Below are 18,243 nucleotides of genomic sequence, written 5' to 3' on the forward strand. Positions count from 1 at the left end.
GTTTCGAGATCTCGCTCTTATTTTACTAAGAATGGAAACGAATTTTCGAGGGGAGGGAGAAGTAGAAGTGCACGGCCAAGGTAGGCTAGGGTGCACGAAATTTTTCTAAAAAATTGCTTATTTTTGCCTTCTCATGAACCCCTATTTATAATAGTAAAAGGAGATATTCATGGAATCTTCCAGAATATTTTATTTCTTTTTATTGCGTTCACACTAGAGGATTTAATCTAGGCCCTTGGATCTCAACAAGTGAATCCTACTTTTTCTCTCATCCATCAGATCAATATCTATGGGATATTATTCTCTATTTAAATAGAGTATGTTTTATTTAGTGAGAGAATAAAGGAGAATATATTATTTCCCTTTAAATATATTCTCATAAATACTTTCCTTTAAATAAGGAGAAAATATATGACAATATCTTATATTATTCTCTCTCCTTTATTTAAACAACTAAAGAGAAAATATTGGTAAATACCAATATTATAAAAATCGAATTTTAGGCACACGGCCAAGGGGTATTTGCACAAACCCTAGTGCCAAAAACCTAATTCGATTTTCATATTTTGTGCAAGGCCCAATTGCTTAAAACCCAATTAATCATTTATTTACTTGGTCCAACAATAAACAAATAATTAATAATTGTTTATTTACTTGATCAAACAATAAATAAACAATTCTACCATAAATATTTATTTAATTTTGCGAATACCCGTTTTCCAGAATTAATGCTGTCAATCACAATTACAGCAAGTGAGATTAATAATGATAAACATTATTATACGAAAGTTCTTATCCGCCTTTATCAGAGCCGAATCGGGGACTATGGACCTAGTAATAGAAGCTTAACAAATCCGATGAAAAAGACGAAATAGTCTTTTCTCTTTTTCCATCGATTCGTCTAATCTTGGTCAAATACTCCACCTTGTACGGCAAGACTGAACTCTCCTTTATACTAGAATTATATTTACTCATCGTGACGAGTGTCCACTGATATAGTCAGTTCGTGATCAACATCCTCCAGGTTCAACCCGTGTCAAGAGAAATCAATTTTTCCGTTATACTTCTCTTGATACATATCAGCCCTAAGCATTGTTGCTTCATCAGCGAAAGATTCTTTCGAATGTTACTTACTTCGAAAGCGCTAGCAATCTATCGGTTCTGAAATCAACCCTTAGGTGAGTGAACATTAACCTTCTTTCAGGAAGGCTGGATTCCGTATCTGTAAATCACTTCCCACTCGAATTATGCTCTAAGAAAACTCCCAAGACATAAGCTGTGATTAGCATGAATAGCCTTTTAGCGAATGAGTCAAAGAGCTCAGTAACATAATCCAGTGTCCATGATCACTTCAGGATTTAGATCAAGTCTCACTGTGACCATCATAGTGGCCTCTATTAGTGTGTCGTAACGGTCCTTAAACGACACATCTACACTAAGACATGTCCAAGTCGTACACTTACCACAAGTGTAGAATGCTCCCACATAGTGATCAGCATTCACCTATGTGTTCCATATATATGACTTTAGATATAGCTTTCCAGGCGTATATCAGTCATCGACCTCATTTTAGCTCACCGCCCGAACTCAGGTGCCCAGCACGTGACTCAGTTTAATACGGAGGCTATGGAAGATAGTTATTATTGATTCTAATTTTTTAGAACTCAACCCACTAATCATATAATGCTAATAAAGTAATCTTATTATTGAATTTAGTAAGCATTTATTCATTATCTTCAAGTGGGCAATATTCCTAACAGGTTTCTTCTTGAGTTTCTATTTTTTGTTTAGCATATCCAGGATTGCCCTGATCCCCGGAGGGATTTCCTCTCCCGATTCATAGTGAGTAGGGGTGGAAGACATGGTATTATTTTCCTGGTGAACTTGCTTCTTTCGAGGTTAGCCTTTCTGAGTTTCCCACAGACGGCGCCAAATTGTTGATGTCGATTTCAGCAATCTCAAATTATAATACGATATATATATATATATATATATATATATATATATATATATATTTGATTTATTTAAATATGGGTTTCAGAAGACGTCGTATAAGAAGCACAAGAAATTCGAAGAGAAATGAATAAAAGTGAATATAAATACTCGGAGCCTTTATTAATAATCGAAGAAGTTACAAACAAAGCGGGGGGCGAAGTGCCGAACTCAGAGAAATAAAAAGTGAGAAATCGAATGTAAGATGTGTAAGCTTGCGTGTGCGAAAATTGGCATATCGGCTTCTATTTATAGCGGGGGCGGATTTGTTGAAGTGGACACGTGTTCATGAGTTCGGCTCTGTCACGTTGCTGGTTGAAGTTATCCCAGATCCGGTCTTCGCGGCGAGGTCCCCTGTCTGACCGAGACTAATTCCCTTGACTGAGTCTACTTGGATAATTCGTCCATCCTCCGACGAACTGGGCTTCTCAATGTGCTTGGACCGGCCTCCAGAAGTCGAGCTGGCCCAGATAATTCCTTGAAAACCGGATTGTGTCTACTGTTGGGCTTTGGTCGAACCGAGGTCCAACTTGAATTGTTTTAATTTTTGGGAAATGGAATTTTAACCCCTACAGCTGCCATTTAAAGATATTCATCGAGTCTGTCTTGACCGTATATAAATCACAATTGGTATTAGTAAAGTTGCGGTGAGTTGCGTTCATATGCGGTGATTTGTAGTTATTTATACTAATTTTTTCGAATGAGTTTTTACTAAAAAAAATTTGAGTAAAATCTTAGCTATTTCAGTGCAGATCACTTCAAAAGTTTGATAGAATAGAGTTGAAAACATACCCATTACGAAGATCTGGACCGAGAGTTTTACTTTGTTTTGTTTTAGAGAGAGAGAGAGAGAGAGAATTTTAGTGTTTAATTTAAAAAAAAAATCTCATGGATATAAAGGTCATTTGACACGTATATACCAAATTTTGGTAGAGAAATTTCATTAATTGGGCTTAATAAGCCATTATATATCAAGATTAGACCTTAATGTTTAAAAATATCTAAATATGGACTTTTGTACCGAAAATGGACAAAAATGTCCCTGTGACTTATATCATTTGAACGAAGACCACTTTTCCCTCTCACTCTCACTTTATCACTCGCTCAAATTTCTCATCCAAAAAAATTTCTCGTACGATATCATACGAGTCAATACGACCCTGTACGAGTCATTACGATGGTGTACGATACACAAGCTTCAATCTCCGGCGGCGGTGATGCTCAGAAATCCCGAGCTCTCAAAACGTCGAAAAAGGTGAGTTTTTCAACTAATTTCTTGTTAAATCTCATAAAAAAAATAGTCATAATAGATATTAGGACTTAAGATTTATCTGATTTGTGGTTATTTGAGCTGTTTTTGATCGGATTTAGAAAGTTAGGGTTAAAAATTGGGGGCCAGTGTACGATGAGAATCATGCATCGTACGATGTCGTACGATGCTGTACGATGTCGTATGATGAAATTCATAGCGCTATACGATGCGATAGGATGCGATACGATGGTGTACGATGGGTTTATGTTTATTTTAAAAAAAAGTGTCGTACGATGTTGTACGATGTTGTACGATGCTGTACGATGCTATACGATGATTTTTAAAAAAATTAAATTTTTTTTAACGATTCTGTACGATACCGTACGATAGATTAAAAAAAATGGAATTTTTTTGTTATACGATGCTATACAAGTCTGTACGATGCCATACGATGAATTGTGTTTCTGACCTTAATTTTGTTGTTTTTTTAGGAAAATTTGAACTACATATACAACGTCTCATTCCCGGGGCGTGTCACCTACGGTGGGACGGGGATCTTCAAGCTGGTACGGAGGAGATTCGATGAGCTCGGGATAAAAGAACGAATCCTCGGGACTCCGTTCGAGCAATTTTTTACGGAGAGCGAGCTTGGTTTCTCACCGGTGCTCGTACATACTCTCCTGCAGAAGAAGATCGAGGCGACGGTACGGGGGGAGATACATTTTGGTATCGGAGCCAAACGAGTACGATTTGGACGGCTCGAGTACGCACTCGTCTCGGGGATGAGCTATGAAGACGGTCCGACCAAAGCTGAACAAGACGAGCGAAACAACGATCGATTGATCACGGACCACTTGAACGGCGTTGTCAGAAGCAAGTTGAGCGCGTTGATCAACGCGTTCACCATATGTCAAAGCCATGACGATGCGTTCAAGCTCGGGCTGCTCGTATTCGTCTATGGGTATCTTCTGGGGCAGCCGGCCAACAAAGCCATCGAAGAAAGGTGGCAGAAATTTCTATACATCGTTCAAGACCTCCCCTTCTTCTTCAAGATGCCTTGGGGAAATTTGAGTTGGGCGGAGACGTATTCCAGCCTCTCGGTGAACCTAAGGCGTTATCACGAGACGCTGCAAAAGAAGTTGAAGGACAAGCCGGACATGGCACAGAAAGAGGCCAAGTACACATTGACGGGTAATCTCCATACCCTTCATTACTGGGCGTACGAGGCTATCCCAGAGATCGGGATTAGGTTCGGGTCGAACCAGGGGATTCGTGTGCCCATGATGCACTCGTGGTCTAGTAATGTGGTCATAATGGGCAAAGACATCGAGACCGTCCTGAATAAAAAAACGGTAACTTTTTATTATTTAACGTTTATTAATGTATTTTACATTATTTTGGAATATTGATAACGTTTATTAATGTATTGTAGGTGGGTGTTCTTCAAATGCTGAGACCAAGGGCACCAGAGAAAGAATTTTTCACTCTCCTCGAGACACAGACGAGCAAATGTCTGTATCCCATAGACGTCGAGGGAGAAGATGCGACAGAGCCGCGAGATATCGAAGAAGAAATAGATCGAGTCGCGACTGTTGCAGAAGATGCCATCGTCGAAAACTCCGACGACGAACACGTGTCAGACACTCCCGCAATGGGATCGAGGCCCACACCGACCACTCCCCCAATGGGATCGAGGCCCACACCGACCTCTCGCGCCGACATTCCCGAGCCCTTTGTCATAACAAGGGAAATGTGGGAAGAAATGCGAGCTTCCCAAGAACAACTGCGAGCATCCCAAGAACAAATGCTGCAGTCACAAGGGATAGTCTTACGTGCTCTTAGCACGACCGGCCGTAGAGTTGAGTGCATCAGGGATAACCAGGTTAGATTTAAATCAAGTTATATTTAAATGAATTTAACGTTTTAGAGTTGAGTTAAATTTAATTTAACGTTTTAGAGTTAAGTTTATATTTAATTTAACGTTTTAGAGTTAAGTTTAAATATAATTTAACGTTTTAAAGTTGAGGTTAAATTTAATTTAACATTTTAGAGTTGAGTTTAAATTTAATTTTAACGTTTTAGAGTTATGTTTAAATATAATTTAACGTTTTAAAGTTGAGTTTAAATTTTATTTTAACGTTTTAGAGTTGAGTTTAAATTTAATTTAACGTTTTAGAGTTAAGTTTATATTTAATTTAACGTTTTAGAGTTAAGTTTAAATTTAATTTAACGTTTTAAAGTTAAGTTGAAATTTCATTTTACTTTACTTTAATTTAACGTTGTAAAGTTAAGCTTAAATTTAATTTAACGTTTTAGAGTTAAGTTTAAATTTTATTTTAACGTTTTAGAGTTAAGTTTAAATTTTTGTGACAAGTTTAAATTTCGTGACATATTTTATTACTTTGACTTTCAGCTTGATATGTGGAAGAGGCTGAACATTTTGTTCGAGGAAGCAACGGGCTTGCTTGGGGGTGATATTCCCACGACCCAAGCTGATGGTCGTCGTAAACGCCGGACCCCTCCTCCTCCTCCTCATCCTCCTCCTCCGGTGGCTAGTGAAAATCCGGCGTCTTCATCGCACGAGCCGTCTTCTTTGCATCACGAGTCATCGAAGAAGTCGAAGAAGCCGTCTTCTACGCATCGCGAGTCGTCGAAGCGATCGGAGATCAGGCCGGTGACTTCGCCCAGGTTGTCGACGTCTTCGTCGAGTCCTCGTACAGAAGACGTCATTCCGGATAAGCAACGCCCGCTCACAACTCCGCTTAAAAGAAAAAGCCACACGGCACAGCTTACTCCGCCACATCCAAATCGGCAAGTGCGACAGAAGTCGTCGCGTTGGGTCGATTTCACTGATCCGACGAGGCCCAAGTATTCAGAAAAGCCGATCCCCAAGTTCAAGCCGTTGAAGGACGCGAAGCTAAAAGAGTTTGATAATTTCGTTAAGTGGGTGCGGACAAAAAAGTGGGACGGCAAGTTCATGGAGTCTGCTCGCCTGAAGACGTGCGACGGAGACACGAATTTCTTCGACACGATATTGACAGAAACCAGATGGCTACATGATTCGGTACGTTATTAATTATATAATTTAACTTTCCCTATCAATTTAAAATAACGCTATATGTTTGTAATGTCTCAGCATATTGATGCTATAATTCACATGATTCGGGCTCGCCAACGAGCTCTCGACGGATATCGGCAAGACGTCCGAATCATGGATTGTCGGTGGGTCCAGCATGTGTACAGCCGATTCACAAAGGAAGAAGTGAACATCAAGAAGACCATCGAGCTGGGGACAGAGCCTGAACCCGTGGACTGGGACATGAGGGCAACTATTACCCCGATGACTGGGTATAGGGACACCGATATTTTGCCTTAGGATGGTGCTCGCGAGATCCTGTTCGTCGTGAACTTCAAGAAAATTCATTGGTTCACATTTCGGATCGACATCGAGGCTTGGACCATTACCGTCCTTGACTGTCAAAAGGATCTCATGCAATCGTCGAATAATCAAAAGGACTTCACGGAGATGATGGAGGTACGTAAAATGTTATGTTATTCACAATTATTACCTTTATTTATGGTTAATTAAATTATAAGGGTTACTTAACATTGTTAAAATGTTTATTATTCAGACTTGGAGTCGAGCATTTGCTAGGGTTGTGGCCATAGGTGGTTTCTTCAAGAACCATCCTAGCTCTTACCGGGAGAGTGAGCAGAGTGAAATTAAGTTCACTTACCTGACGTGGCTCGTCGATGAAAATGTCCCACAATCTGCATACAGGTAAACATGTTGACATTTTTTTTGACAAGTTTTAAATTTGTTTTTTTTTTACAAGTTATGGGATTCAATTTTTTTTTGAAAAGTTATTTTACAAGTTTGTTTATTTTTTGACAATATTTTTTACAAGTTCTTTTAAAAAAAAGTTTTTTTGACTAGTTAATTGAACTTTTTAAATAATTATGTTTTTATTGACAAGTTATTTTAGAAGTTTGTTTTTTTTTTTTTTTTTTTACAAGTTATGATATTCAACTTTTTTTGAAAAGTTATTTAACAAGTTTGTTTATTTTTTTACAATATTTTTTACAAGTTCTTTTAAAAAAGTTTTTTTGACTAGTTAATTGAACTTTTTTTGACAAGTTTTAAATAATTATGTTTTTATTGACAAGTTATTTTAGAAGTTTGTTTTTTTTTTTTACAAGTTATGATATTCAACATTTTTTGAAAAGTTATTTTACAAGTTTGTTTATTTTTGTGTTGTAGCGGTGATTGCGGGATGGTCGCAGTGAAGTATGTCGAGCACATAGTACTGAACGAATCATTTGACACTCTTCAAAGTGTCAATATGAGAACGTTCATGAAGAAATGGTGCGTGGACTTATTCTACAACCACCTTATCCCGTGATTTTGTATTTTCGGATTTTTTTTTCTTTTTGGTTTTGTATGTAACAGTACCTTATAAGCATATTATCGAGATGGTTTGTTGACTATTGATTGAATATGTTTTTTATAATCTATATAAAGACTATATCAGTAAATTTGAGAATCAATGTTTTCTATGATTTAAAAAGATATGCATGTGTTCTCTGAGACTATAAATCAGGAACTTCACTCATCTTTGATCCCCCAAAGCAAAGAATGGAGAGCCTCCTTTGTTATGGACTCAGAATCATAGTCGGACTCGGAGATATATGATAACATGACTTTGCTTGTCCACTTTGCCCGAGGAACACATACTGTAGATATATGATGATATGACTCTATGACCGAGTTATTATCATATATCTATTTTTAATTACTTTGCTTTTCCACTTTGCCCGAGGAACACATACATCATAACATATAGACTATAGACTGTAGAGTAGAGTTATAGACGATTCTTGATATTACTTTTATATTGAGAAACCGTATCGAGCATTCTTTTTTGTCTAGTTATAATTTAATTACTAGGCAATATTTTTCGTAATAAATTAACGAAAAAATATCACTCATCTTGTGGATTTTAGTCTAATATCGCTTATATATTACGCATTTATAAATTTACCTTATAAACATATTATCGAGATGGTTTGTTGACTATTGATTGAATATATTTTTTTATTGTACCCTATAAACATGTAATTTTATAATCTATATAAAGACTATATCAGTATTCAATGAAAGAGATTCACACACAAAAAAACATCACAAATTCACACATTCACAAAGGGTTTAGTTTTCGAGACATTTGTGGACGAAAACGAGTCTTGGGACAAAAGCGAGATAAGATCTTCGTCGTTGTCACAGAGTTGAATCGAAAAAAAGTCCATGAGATGGATGTTAACGAAAATAAAGAGGTAACTCAAATAAACGTTAAAGTTTTAAACTTAAAAATAAAAATAACACAAAGTCTAAAGTTTTAATCCCTCCAAGTGCATGTTTTTCTGTTATGTCCCCTACCACCACATTTCCCGCATTTTCGCTGGACAACAATCTTTTCGCCTTGAGATGGGCATCGATTAATTCTTCTTCTTCCTTGTTTACTTTTCTTCGGTCGACCGGCTTGCTTCTTTTCAACGGGTTCCGAAACTTTCAAGTTTTTTTATCTCATCCGGGACATCCCATTGATCTTCATTGCCAACCGGATATATGGCTTCCTTGTACATCTCAATCCACGTCTCCTTCAAATAAAAGTCACTACATAACGAGTACACGTCCACGCTTCGATGTTGGGCTGCTGCGATAGAATGCTCGCACGGGATATTCAATTGTTGTGGTAGTCCGCAAGTGCATGTCTTCGCCATAAGGTCTACATCGAAATCACCTCTTGCGTCTTTGACATGACATTCATATAGACCAAGCCTGTACGCATTGACGAACTGTGCCTTATTATTTAGCTGTGTGAGATCATTTTGCCACGTTGGTGTCAATTTTGTGTTCAACTTGTTCTCTATCTCTTCTCGTTCAAAAAACCAAGTTTGGAGTGTGAATCGAATAAACTCGAGCAACGTCGTAATGGGAAACGTCCTAGAATTCCTTGTTTTGTTGTTGAACCTTTCTGCGTTGTTGCTCGTCATTAGGTCGTACCTATATAAAACATACTTGATTTATATAATCAACAACATAAAAAATTCAGTACAAAAGAAGTTCTAGACTCTTACCGTTTTCCACGAAAGAAAGCTCTGGCCCACCGATCGACACCAACTTCTTCGAGATACTTTGCCATCTTGACATCCTTACGTCTCAACTGTCTAAAATTAGCTTCGAATGCTGTTTTACTGAAGGCGTAAGCCGCATCGTAAAGTTCAAAGCGACAATGGTCTGTCTTGAACTTGTGTTGGACATTCAGTTGTAAATGATGGTAACATGCTCCGTGAGGGATACCAGGAAACACAACCTCGACACCATGTATGATGCTAACGTGGCGATCGGATATGAATGCCAAATTAGGTACGTCTTCACCGATAGCTTCTCGCAATCTTCTCAAAAACCAAATCCAAGAAGCATGACACTCGCTATCTACAACTCCAAATGCAAGTGGATATAATTGTGAATTCGCATCCATTGCAATTGCGCAAAGCAACTGTCCCCCGTATTTTGTCTTCAGAAATGCACCGTCCAATGCTATGATCGGCCGACATGCTTTGAAGCCTCTACGACACGCCCCAATGGAAAAGAAAACATACTTGAATTTGTCACCATCTTGCACAAAGTCTGTTAACGTCCCAGGATTCTTTTGCTTCAACATGTACAGCCAAGACGGTAACTTCTGGTACGATTGTTCCGGCGTACCCCGCACGTACCCAATAGCTTTCTCCCTGGATCTCCAAGCTTTGAAATACGATATGTTCACACCCCATCTTGTCTTCACTTCTTCCCTGACGTTATGCGCCGAATACTCCGCCATAGAGTTAATTGAGTACTTGTCTTTAAATACGTGACCGATGACCCATGGTGCCGCTCCTCGATCGCCCTCTGTTCGAACAACACGCCCACATGAGTGTTTACCCTCGTACGATGTAATCTCCCACATCTCAGACCACTGCACGACACCCATCAACCTCCATGTGCATCTCTCGTCTTTGCATAGAACATACCATCTCTTTTTCGAAGAAGATTTCACTCTAAATTCAAAATTATGTTTCAACGCGTACAAGTCGATATGTTTCTTCAGTTCATGCTTGTTTTCAAATTGCTGCACAATATATATTTCTTCTGAGCTACCTGTTAGTTTCAAATGTTAGTTAAACAATAGGTGGTTTCATATTATACTTGAATCTCATTTGAATCCACTTAAATTACCTGTAGAAGAATGACTTTGATAATGACTCGGGTTTTCCTTCACAACATCATCGGCGCTGAACTCGGGTGCTTTGTTGTCAATGGTGCCCACAAGAAGAGTAGTAGTGACTATTTGTGTACATTTGATGTAATATAGTCTCATGAAGACTCTTGCTTGTAATTGCTTATTCATTCATAAAAAGTTGAAACGTTCATTCAATCTTCCTTGTTTGAAGCTTTATGATAAAACCTTAGTCTTTAGTCCATAAACAAACTAAACAACTTACGAAGAGACAAATATAGATTTGCATGAACAAACTCTTCGTAGTTTGCTTAAAACGATATATTCGCAATCTAAGGGTCAAAGGACTATTGACCTGAGTATGATTGTTAGAAGAATCTATGATGTCTGGTTATGAGGCATTGAGAGTTGGAGACTCTATAGTTCTTCTAAGTATCTTCCGAAGGTACTGAATTGACCAGTGCACTTCTAGAGACAAGATAAGAACAAACCATTTAACCTCTTATGTCTCGAAGTCACTACGTATGACTTGCATCATGCTTACCTTAATCCTGAAATGAGACATGTCATTTCACAGCTTAGTATTCTCATTTGAGAAAGTCAGAGTTCGGACTCACTATGTGATTCCGAACAGGGCCTATTGGTGAAGTACTAAGTTGTGAGAATGTCATGAGTAACTTTGTGAAGTTCTCATAGATATGGAATTCATGTACAAGATTGCTGAAATGCAATGTATGTCATCTCATGCTTTGTTCCTTGGAGTGTGAATAAATGAACTGGCCAGTGTCCAAATTGAGTCCTGACTCTTTTGAATGAAACAATGTGACTTGTTAGCTCCTCGTCAATATATTGTTTCTAACTTATTCACAAGCGACAAAGGAGTTGAGGAAATAACATCTAGAAGGGTAAAATGGTAATTTAGTAAATCCCGACTAGCTGATGACATTCATGAAGGGTAAACATAGATAATATTCAGTGGATCCGCTCATCATAATTAGGTCGAATTCTTGAGTAGAAAATAAATTCATTTGAACCGAGAGATTTTCAGTGTCAACTCTTTAGTGGAGTCAGTTGGCATTAAGCTAAACTTGGAAAAGGTTTGTGAACTTTTGAGTCCAAGTGTTTAGCTCAAGCTTTGTTCATTTGGGTCCATGAGGTCACTGTCACGAATCACATCGATAGGAATAGTTAAACTGGAAGCTAAGTCAAAACAAGAACGAAAATTGTCAAAATGGTATTTTTGTCTTTTGAGACATAGGATGAAATGAATGTCAATAAATTTTTTTTGACAAGTTCATTTGATGACTTAATGTCACTCGGCCATAACTTGATTATTGGGCCTTGTGGATTAATTTCATTTCATAAGAATTTTATTGAAAATTCTAAATGGGCCTTTTCTTATGTTGTCATGAACAAGTGGAGAAAATTCTAGAAGCCTTTCTAGAAGATTTGGGCGCCTACTACCCAAGAGGAAAGAGAGTTTATTTTGTGCATAAATGTATTTAGATACTTGCCAAAAGAAAAAGAGGAAACAAATTTCCTATGCATGGCATAAGGGAATTTCGGCCATAAGGGTCAAGAGAGAAGCAAATAAAAGAGGAAACAAATCCAAGGACTTGCTTGGCAAGTCTTGGCCGTGTGCCTCATAGAAGAAAAAGGGAAATTGGCTCATTAATATGTGATATTCTATAGAAGCGGAAACTACCTTATTGAAGGTAAGACCTCTCCTATAAATAGGAGCCTCATTCCACACTTTTCATTCATCCAAGTTTAAGAGATTTGAGAGACTCTCTCTCTAGAACTTTGGCCGAACTCCTCTCTCTCTCTCTCTAGTTTATTTTCGATTTTTGTCTTGGCACCTAGGTCCTCATTTGACCTAGAGTTTAGCTCTGCGACTTCAAGACTCGTTCTTAAGTCGTAGTGTTTAAAAGTGCCCACACACTAATTCCTTTTCTCTCGAGTGATTTAGTGATAGAAACTTTCGTGGTTGCTCGAGGTGCCGAGGAAAGAAAGAGAGACGTGTTGCGAGGCGAGACGAGCGTTGCAACTTTCTAAGAGCTTCTCAAAGATCAAGCTTCAAGAAAGGTTAGTAAACTTCTTAGCTTATAATAGTTTTTAATTACATGTACTTGCTCTTTTGTCTAGGTTAGTAAAAAACCGTTTTTACTTGTAAAAGAAAATTTTTAAAATTCCGCCGCTTACCGAAGCGTTAATTATTTTCTTAAACCCTAGATCGATTCCAACATGCTTTCCATGAATAAGGAACGATAGGTGATCCGATCATCGGAGGCTCACACTGACATTGACCTGATGGTTCACAATGACCCGTTGGTACCGTAAACGTTTCCACAAATTCTTCATATTCTTCGGGATTGGCGAATTCTTCAAATTCTTCACCTCTACCATTGTTATCTCCGTCATATCCGTCACTATTCTCTTCATCACCATCGCTACCTTCGTTTTCATCACCTTCGCCACCTTCGTTTTCATCACCTTCACCATCTTCGTATTCATCACCATTGTGTCCATCATATTCGTCACTGTTGTGATTACAATCTCTATCACGCATGTATACTTCGTCACCGTTTTCGGCACCCTTGTACTCGTTAAACAAGTCATCGTCATAGCCACCGTCTTTGTTTTCAATTATAGGATCATTTTGTCGATCCTCGATAACAAGAGTATTCCGTCTCTTCTTCGGTTCATTGCAAGACGCCATTCCAACTTCCACATCTTTCCCTTTACATACTCCTCGATACGCAATAGGTGCAATGATCTGTTTCGGTACCAAACTTACACAAAGTGGAAATCTATTACGATATTTGTGCTTCATAAAATGCGAAACATCACCATTGTCCTTCAATACGGCAGGACCCAGCGGAATTGTACCGACTGTGTATGGGACTTCGAGTTTTAAGTCGAACGCGAATTTGTCTAACTCGAACTTCTCGTATAACAAATCTACTAACTCTGTGTACGTTACCTCTTTCGGAACTACGAATGCACGAAATTCTGCATTGGTGAAAACCCATTGGTGTCCTTCCTTCTCCCAAGTGCCGTTAATCATGACAAAAACTGCAAAAAACAGTCAAACTATGCAAAATTAGCTTCTATATCGTACAGAATCGTACAGCATCGTACAGAATCGTACAACATCGTACAGAGATGCATCGTACATCATCGTACAAAATCGTACAGCATCGTACAGTATCGTACAGCATCATTCAGAACGCAATTTTTTTTTCCAAATTTCATCGTACAAACAAGTTAAACCCAGATTTTGGACTTGTTTTCAGATCTGATCGATTTTTTTTGCTACATTCTATCATATACAATCATAAACTTTGTAAAAATGATTAAGTTAGTAATCTTACCCATGATTCTTTTGAAACTCGCTTAAGTAGAGAGGATTTGAGTGGATTTGAGTGTGATTGAAATGATAAAAATGAAGTGTGAGAAATGTATAGGGTTCAGAGGGGTATTTTTGTCCGATTTTGGGTCAAAAGTCCATAATTAGATATTTTTAAATATTAGGGTCTAATCTTGATATTTAATGACTTATTAAGCCCAATTAATGAAAATAATACTCGATGAAAATTCCCAAAAAGAAAAAGAAATAGCGTCGAGGGAAACAATCTATTCTTAGGCTGCAACTCAGCCCTTTCGGCTTAATAAAGTTGAGGCGAGGCCCAATGTGATGTGATTGCTCAGTTATACCAATTAATTGTTCTATTCCATTTGCCGAGGGTTAGGAAAATTAAAGTGAAAATTAACTCTCCAGCCAAAGATTTTTTTTTGTCCCGGTAGCAATGATGCGTAATTGAGGCTCGACTTTGTACTTTTTTTTCTTTGAAGGTTACTGGCACTGCTCCGATGATTAAGTCCCCTGGAGATTGCAGCATATTTCCTTCGAGATCGTAACAAGTTGGATTATGCGTTGAAACTGGTAAGCTTTATGCATTGGGAATTAGTTGCAGTTTAGTGCTGCGCAACAGATTTAACAATTACTGTCATTCAAGTTTCAATTTTTGCTTCATCTTAGTTCGTAGAACTTTTAAGTATGTATTGTGTTTTAATCAATCAGAATTTAACATGTGGCTAAAACGTGGCATATGTGATTAAAACGTGGCATTATGTAACTTATTCTGATAACAATTTCGATTTCCATCTCTACTCTTTCTTCTGAACTTCTGATTATTATCATTTCGATTTCCTTCTCTGAAATCTCCGACCTCTTCTCTTGCCGAAGAACCCTTTCTCTCTCGTGGAATCGTGGTTATACTTCTATGATTTTGACCGCACATGCAAAACCCCGTTCTCTCTCTCGGTTATGCTTCTTCGATCTCGACACTCTTCACGCGGATCATTAATTCTCGTTTCCGACGGCCATAGAAAGAGAGAACCTACTCCTCTAAACAACAGGTAACTTCTCTCTCTCTCGCCCATCCGAAATTAATCTGCCAAGAGTAGATTCAAACCTTTCTCAATGAGTATTGTTTTTGAAAATAACGTCCTTTTGAATACCCGCAACGTGTTTGATTTAACTCCTCGTCGTTTTCTCAGCCTACGATGTGTTTGAATGCCCACAACGTGCTTATGTCGTTGATTACTGCAAAGTTTCTTACCATTCTTAATTTTGTTCACGTCTGAATTGAAAATGAAATCCCAATTAAAGTCCAATCTTCGCATATGGCTTTATAGCAATTTATGACAATTTCATTCTAATGATTCCTTTCCTTGTTCTGTTGTAATTTATTTATTTATTTAATTTGATTGTTTATTTTTCTTAATGAAAAATTGCTATATTCTCACAATTTTCCTGCCTTATTATGAAGGTTATAGGGATTCTACATACAGTTTCCCTCAAGCTTGATAGTCTGCAACTTGCTAGCAGTTCAGAGATACCAGTGTTTACACGTACAAGTATGAAACTCGATCTATTTTGAGTATTTGATTTAATTCTCTTCATTCCAGGTATTTTAGAAACTGATTATGATTTCTCTGGTTCATTGTTACAGGTCTATTGGATTCAAAGACTCGGAGGAGAAAAGCGCACTGATGACTCACGATGTGAAAGGTCAGTTTAGAAGCCTAATTAGTTTATTGTGACGATTAATAATCAATTTAGCTGGTCTGCGTACTGCTTTGATATTCTTGGAAATGTAATGCGATAAAGGAGGTTTAAGTTCAGTGTAGTGTTTTAAGCCTTGATTGTGTGCGTGTTTTATTTGGATTTTTTTTTTTCTCAGTTGGAACTCTTTGAGTATAAATTTCTGGCTGTAAAGATATCAGATACCAAAGGCACTTCATCATTCGAGTGATAAACACACACAATAGAAACACATTTGTGATGCTTCTGATTCTGGTTTGATGTGTTTAACCGTGAGCATGTTTATAGATATAAAAATGATTGATTTTGCCACTTTAACGATATTGCTAAATGAATAAATAATTAAAAGATGTGACTCAAGGTGGGCTGCTGCTGGTTATCTACATTAGTTTTTATAAATAATTTAGAGCCGAAATCTGTGACCATAGTAAAAAAGTCCCTAAAAGATTACGTTAATTACTGATATCTGTGCTATATGATGCGACTTGTGTAGTAAATAGCTCCAGAGCAATGACTGGAACATCTGAAGCAGAAGATCCAGATTCTGAAACAGAGGTAGATCCTGATAATGATCGAATTGGGATGGCAGAAAATGATCAATATTTTCTTTTGTTCTTCATTATGGGGACATACTTCGGGCCTGATATCAAAGGAGAGAGTCCCCAAAAGCCAATTTTACAGAGAGTAGCGGAGGGACTACCACCATATACTACTGATGAGCTGGGTGGGTCCCACATGAAAATAGCAGAGATAGAGCAGGTATTCCGTTATGTTCTTAGAAGGGCCAGCCAATCAGCCAAAGCATTGTTGCCCTTGTTATCCCAATTCTGCAATGGCGATCTTCCGAGAATCGGGGAAGAGCAAAGTCCAGATTACCCTCAGTTTCCCGATCTCTTCCCGCTCGAACTCCATCCACATAAAGAGTCCGAAGATGGACACATGATTGTAGAAAACATTGGGTTCACAAGCGATCCAGAGGTGTATTACCTTGACCTACCCGACGTTGAAAGATTCAGGAGGCTGTCTGGGTTGGAGGATTTTCTTCTTGATGCCGAGGCATTAAAATTGCATAGTTCTTGTGTTGAAGTGAACGGGCTCAATGGCGAGTTATCAGCCGGAAAGTCCGAGAAGACAAGGCGTGTCGATGAGCTTCTAGGGCAGGGTGATCATGCAATGGTATTGCTTCCTTCAATTCCGACAAAGTCAGAGCTGTCCAACATAGTGTCTGTCTCTAAAAGCGGCTTTGCATTGGCTGGTAGTGCAGCCATGGGAAAGTTGGGGTCAAGCATAGGACTCATGGACATTGGCGAATGTGATGATTCATACCTCTTTCGCATTTCTCTTCCCGGGGTTAAAAGAGATGCAAGTAAGTTTTCCATTCAATACATTAAACCATCATACTTTTCTTTCTTTTTTTCTTTTTTCTTTTTTCTTTTTTAAATAGATGCTGAATAACACATTGTGGTTTGGACTCACGCTTCCAAACCCCGCTTGAAAAGTAACTTTTTCTAGAGTTAGGAATTTGGAAGAGGACATCAAGCAGAGGAAGGAAATACATGTCGTAGTTGGTTTAAACTACTCGTCAAAACTTTATACAGCATAGGATACATATACTTGATGTGTCGAATCTGATAACAAACTGCTATTTTCTGAAAGCCGTTATTTGCTGTTTCTATATATATAAATTTTTTTATATGCTAAGGGCAAGTTTAAACTTATGAGAAACATGAGATGCGATTTCTCTGTTGCCCTCTTGGATGAACTAAGGAATAAGATATCCATTTTCTCCGTCTTTGATTTCCAAAATTAAATTATCTTATACAAACATCAAGTGTCGATTATCGGCGATGGCTAGTTTTTTATTCTTATTTTTTTTATTATAGTTTTAATTTAAATTGCCAAACCAAAGTCTCAATTATTGGTTTTTCTTTTTGTTAAAATAGGAGATTTTAGCTGCGAAGTAGAAAGCGACGGGAAAGTAGTAATACGAGGAGTGAGTTCGGTGGGAGAGAAGACGTTATACAGGTACTCTCATATGTTTGTAATGCAAACACAGAACTTGTGTCCATTGGGCCGATTCTCCATCTCCTTCAAGCTCCCTGGTCCAGTCGATCCCCAGCAGTTCTCTGGTAATTTCGACACCGATGGGATTCTCGAGGGAATCATAATGAAAGATAGGTCTCAGACTGGTCAATGAATAAAATCTTTTTTTGTTTTTTTTTTTTTGTTTGAATAAGCAAGTAATTAGCTGTTGTATATTTTGTACGAAGCTGGCTAGTAGTTCAGAGAAATTATACAAGCGCTTTGAGTAAATGTTCTTACTTTTTTAGTTTTTCCAAGATTAGGCAATTTTACACTGAATAATTTGCATCACACTTTTTTTTAACAATTAGTGAGCAAGAGTAGGCAAAATAGCCAACCCGTAATACACCATGCTCTCACAATTACGTGGAGCAATATAATTGTGACTGTACAAGCTGTATCTATGATGGAATTTGCCTTCTCTTGAGTTTCAAATTCAACACTCCTGTGGCATCATCTTCTTTTGCCTCACCATCCATCACTATTAAACATATGTTTCTTTCAACCCATAATCATTTTTTATGTCT

General features: G+C 37.9%; 1 protein-coding gene across 3 annotated transcripts; it reads left to right on the top strand.

The window, feature by feature from the left end:
- Window positions 1–14,275: 14,275 nt before the first annotated feature.
- On the top strand, window positions 14,276–18,243 carry LOC149380800 (increased DNA methylation 2-like). Of its 3 annotated transcripts, XM_089602087.1 has the most exons (6): window positions 14,276–14,470; window positions 14,774–14,946; window positions 15,360–15,447; window positions 15,543–15,601; window positions 16,128–17,000; window positions 17,578–18,243. In XM_089602087.1, the coding sequence occupies exons 4-6, from the start codon at window positions 15,583–15,585 to the stop codon at window positions 17,829–17,831; spliced, it is 1,146 nt and encodes a 381-aa protein (XP_089458213.1). In that variant the 5' UTR covers window positions 14,276–14,470; window positions 14,774–14,946; window positions 15,360–15,447; window positions 15,543–15,582; the 3' UTR covers window positions 17,832–18,243. The 3 variants fall into 3 exon arrangements, with proteins under 3 accessions (XP_089458213.1, XP_089458214.1, XP_089458215.1); XM_089602088.1 differs by lacking the exon at window positions 14,774–14,946; XM_089602089.1 differs by lacking the exon at window positions 14,276–14,470 and having other exon boundaries at window positions 14,693–14,946; window positions 15,367–15,447.

Source organism: Urtica dioica, chromosome 11, assembly GCF_054948205.1.
Source record: "Urtica dioica subsp. dioica isolate 48M chromosome 11, U.dioica_male_clone48M_v1_H2, whole genome shotgun sequence".
NCBI classification, from domain to species: domain Eukaryota; kingdom Viridiplantae; phylum Streptophyta; class Magnoliopsida; order Rosales; family Urticaceae; genus Urtica; species Urtica dioica.

Bases quoted from the DNA above. Each gene is read 5' to 3' on its own strand.
- LOC149380800 (XM_089602087.1), top strand. The intron at 17,001-17,577 runs GTAAGTTTTCCA...TTGTTAAAATAG, and splicing joins CGGGGTTAAAAGAGATGCAA to GAGATTTTAGCTGCGAAGTA.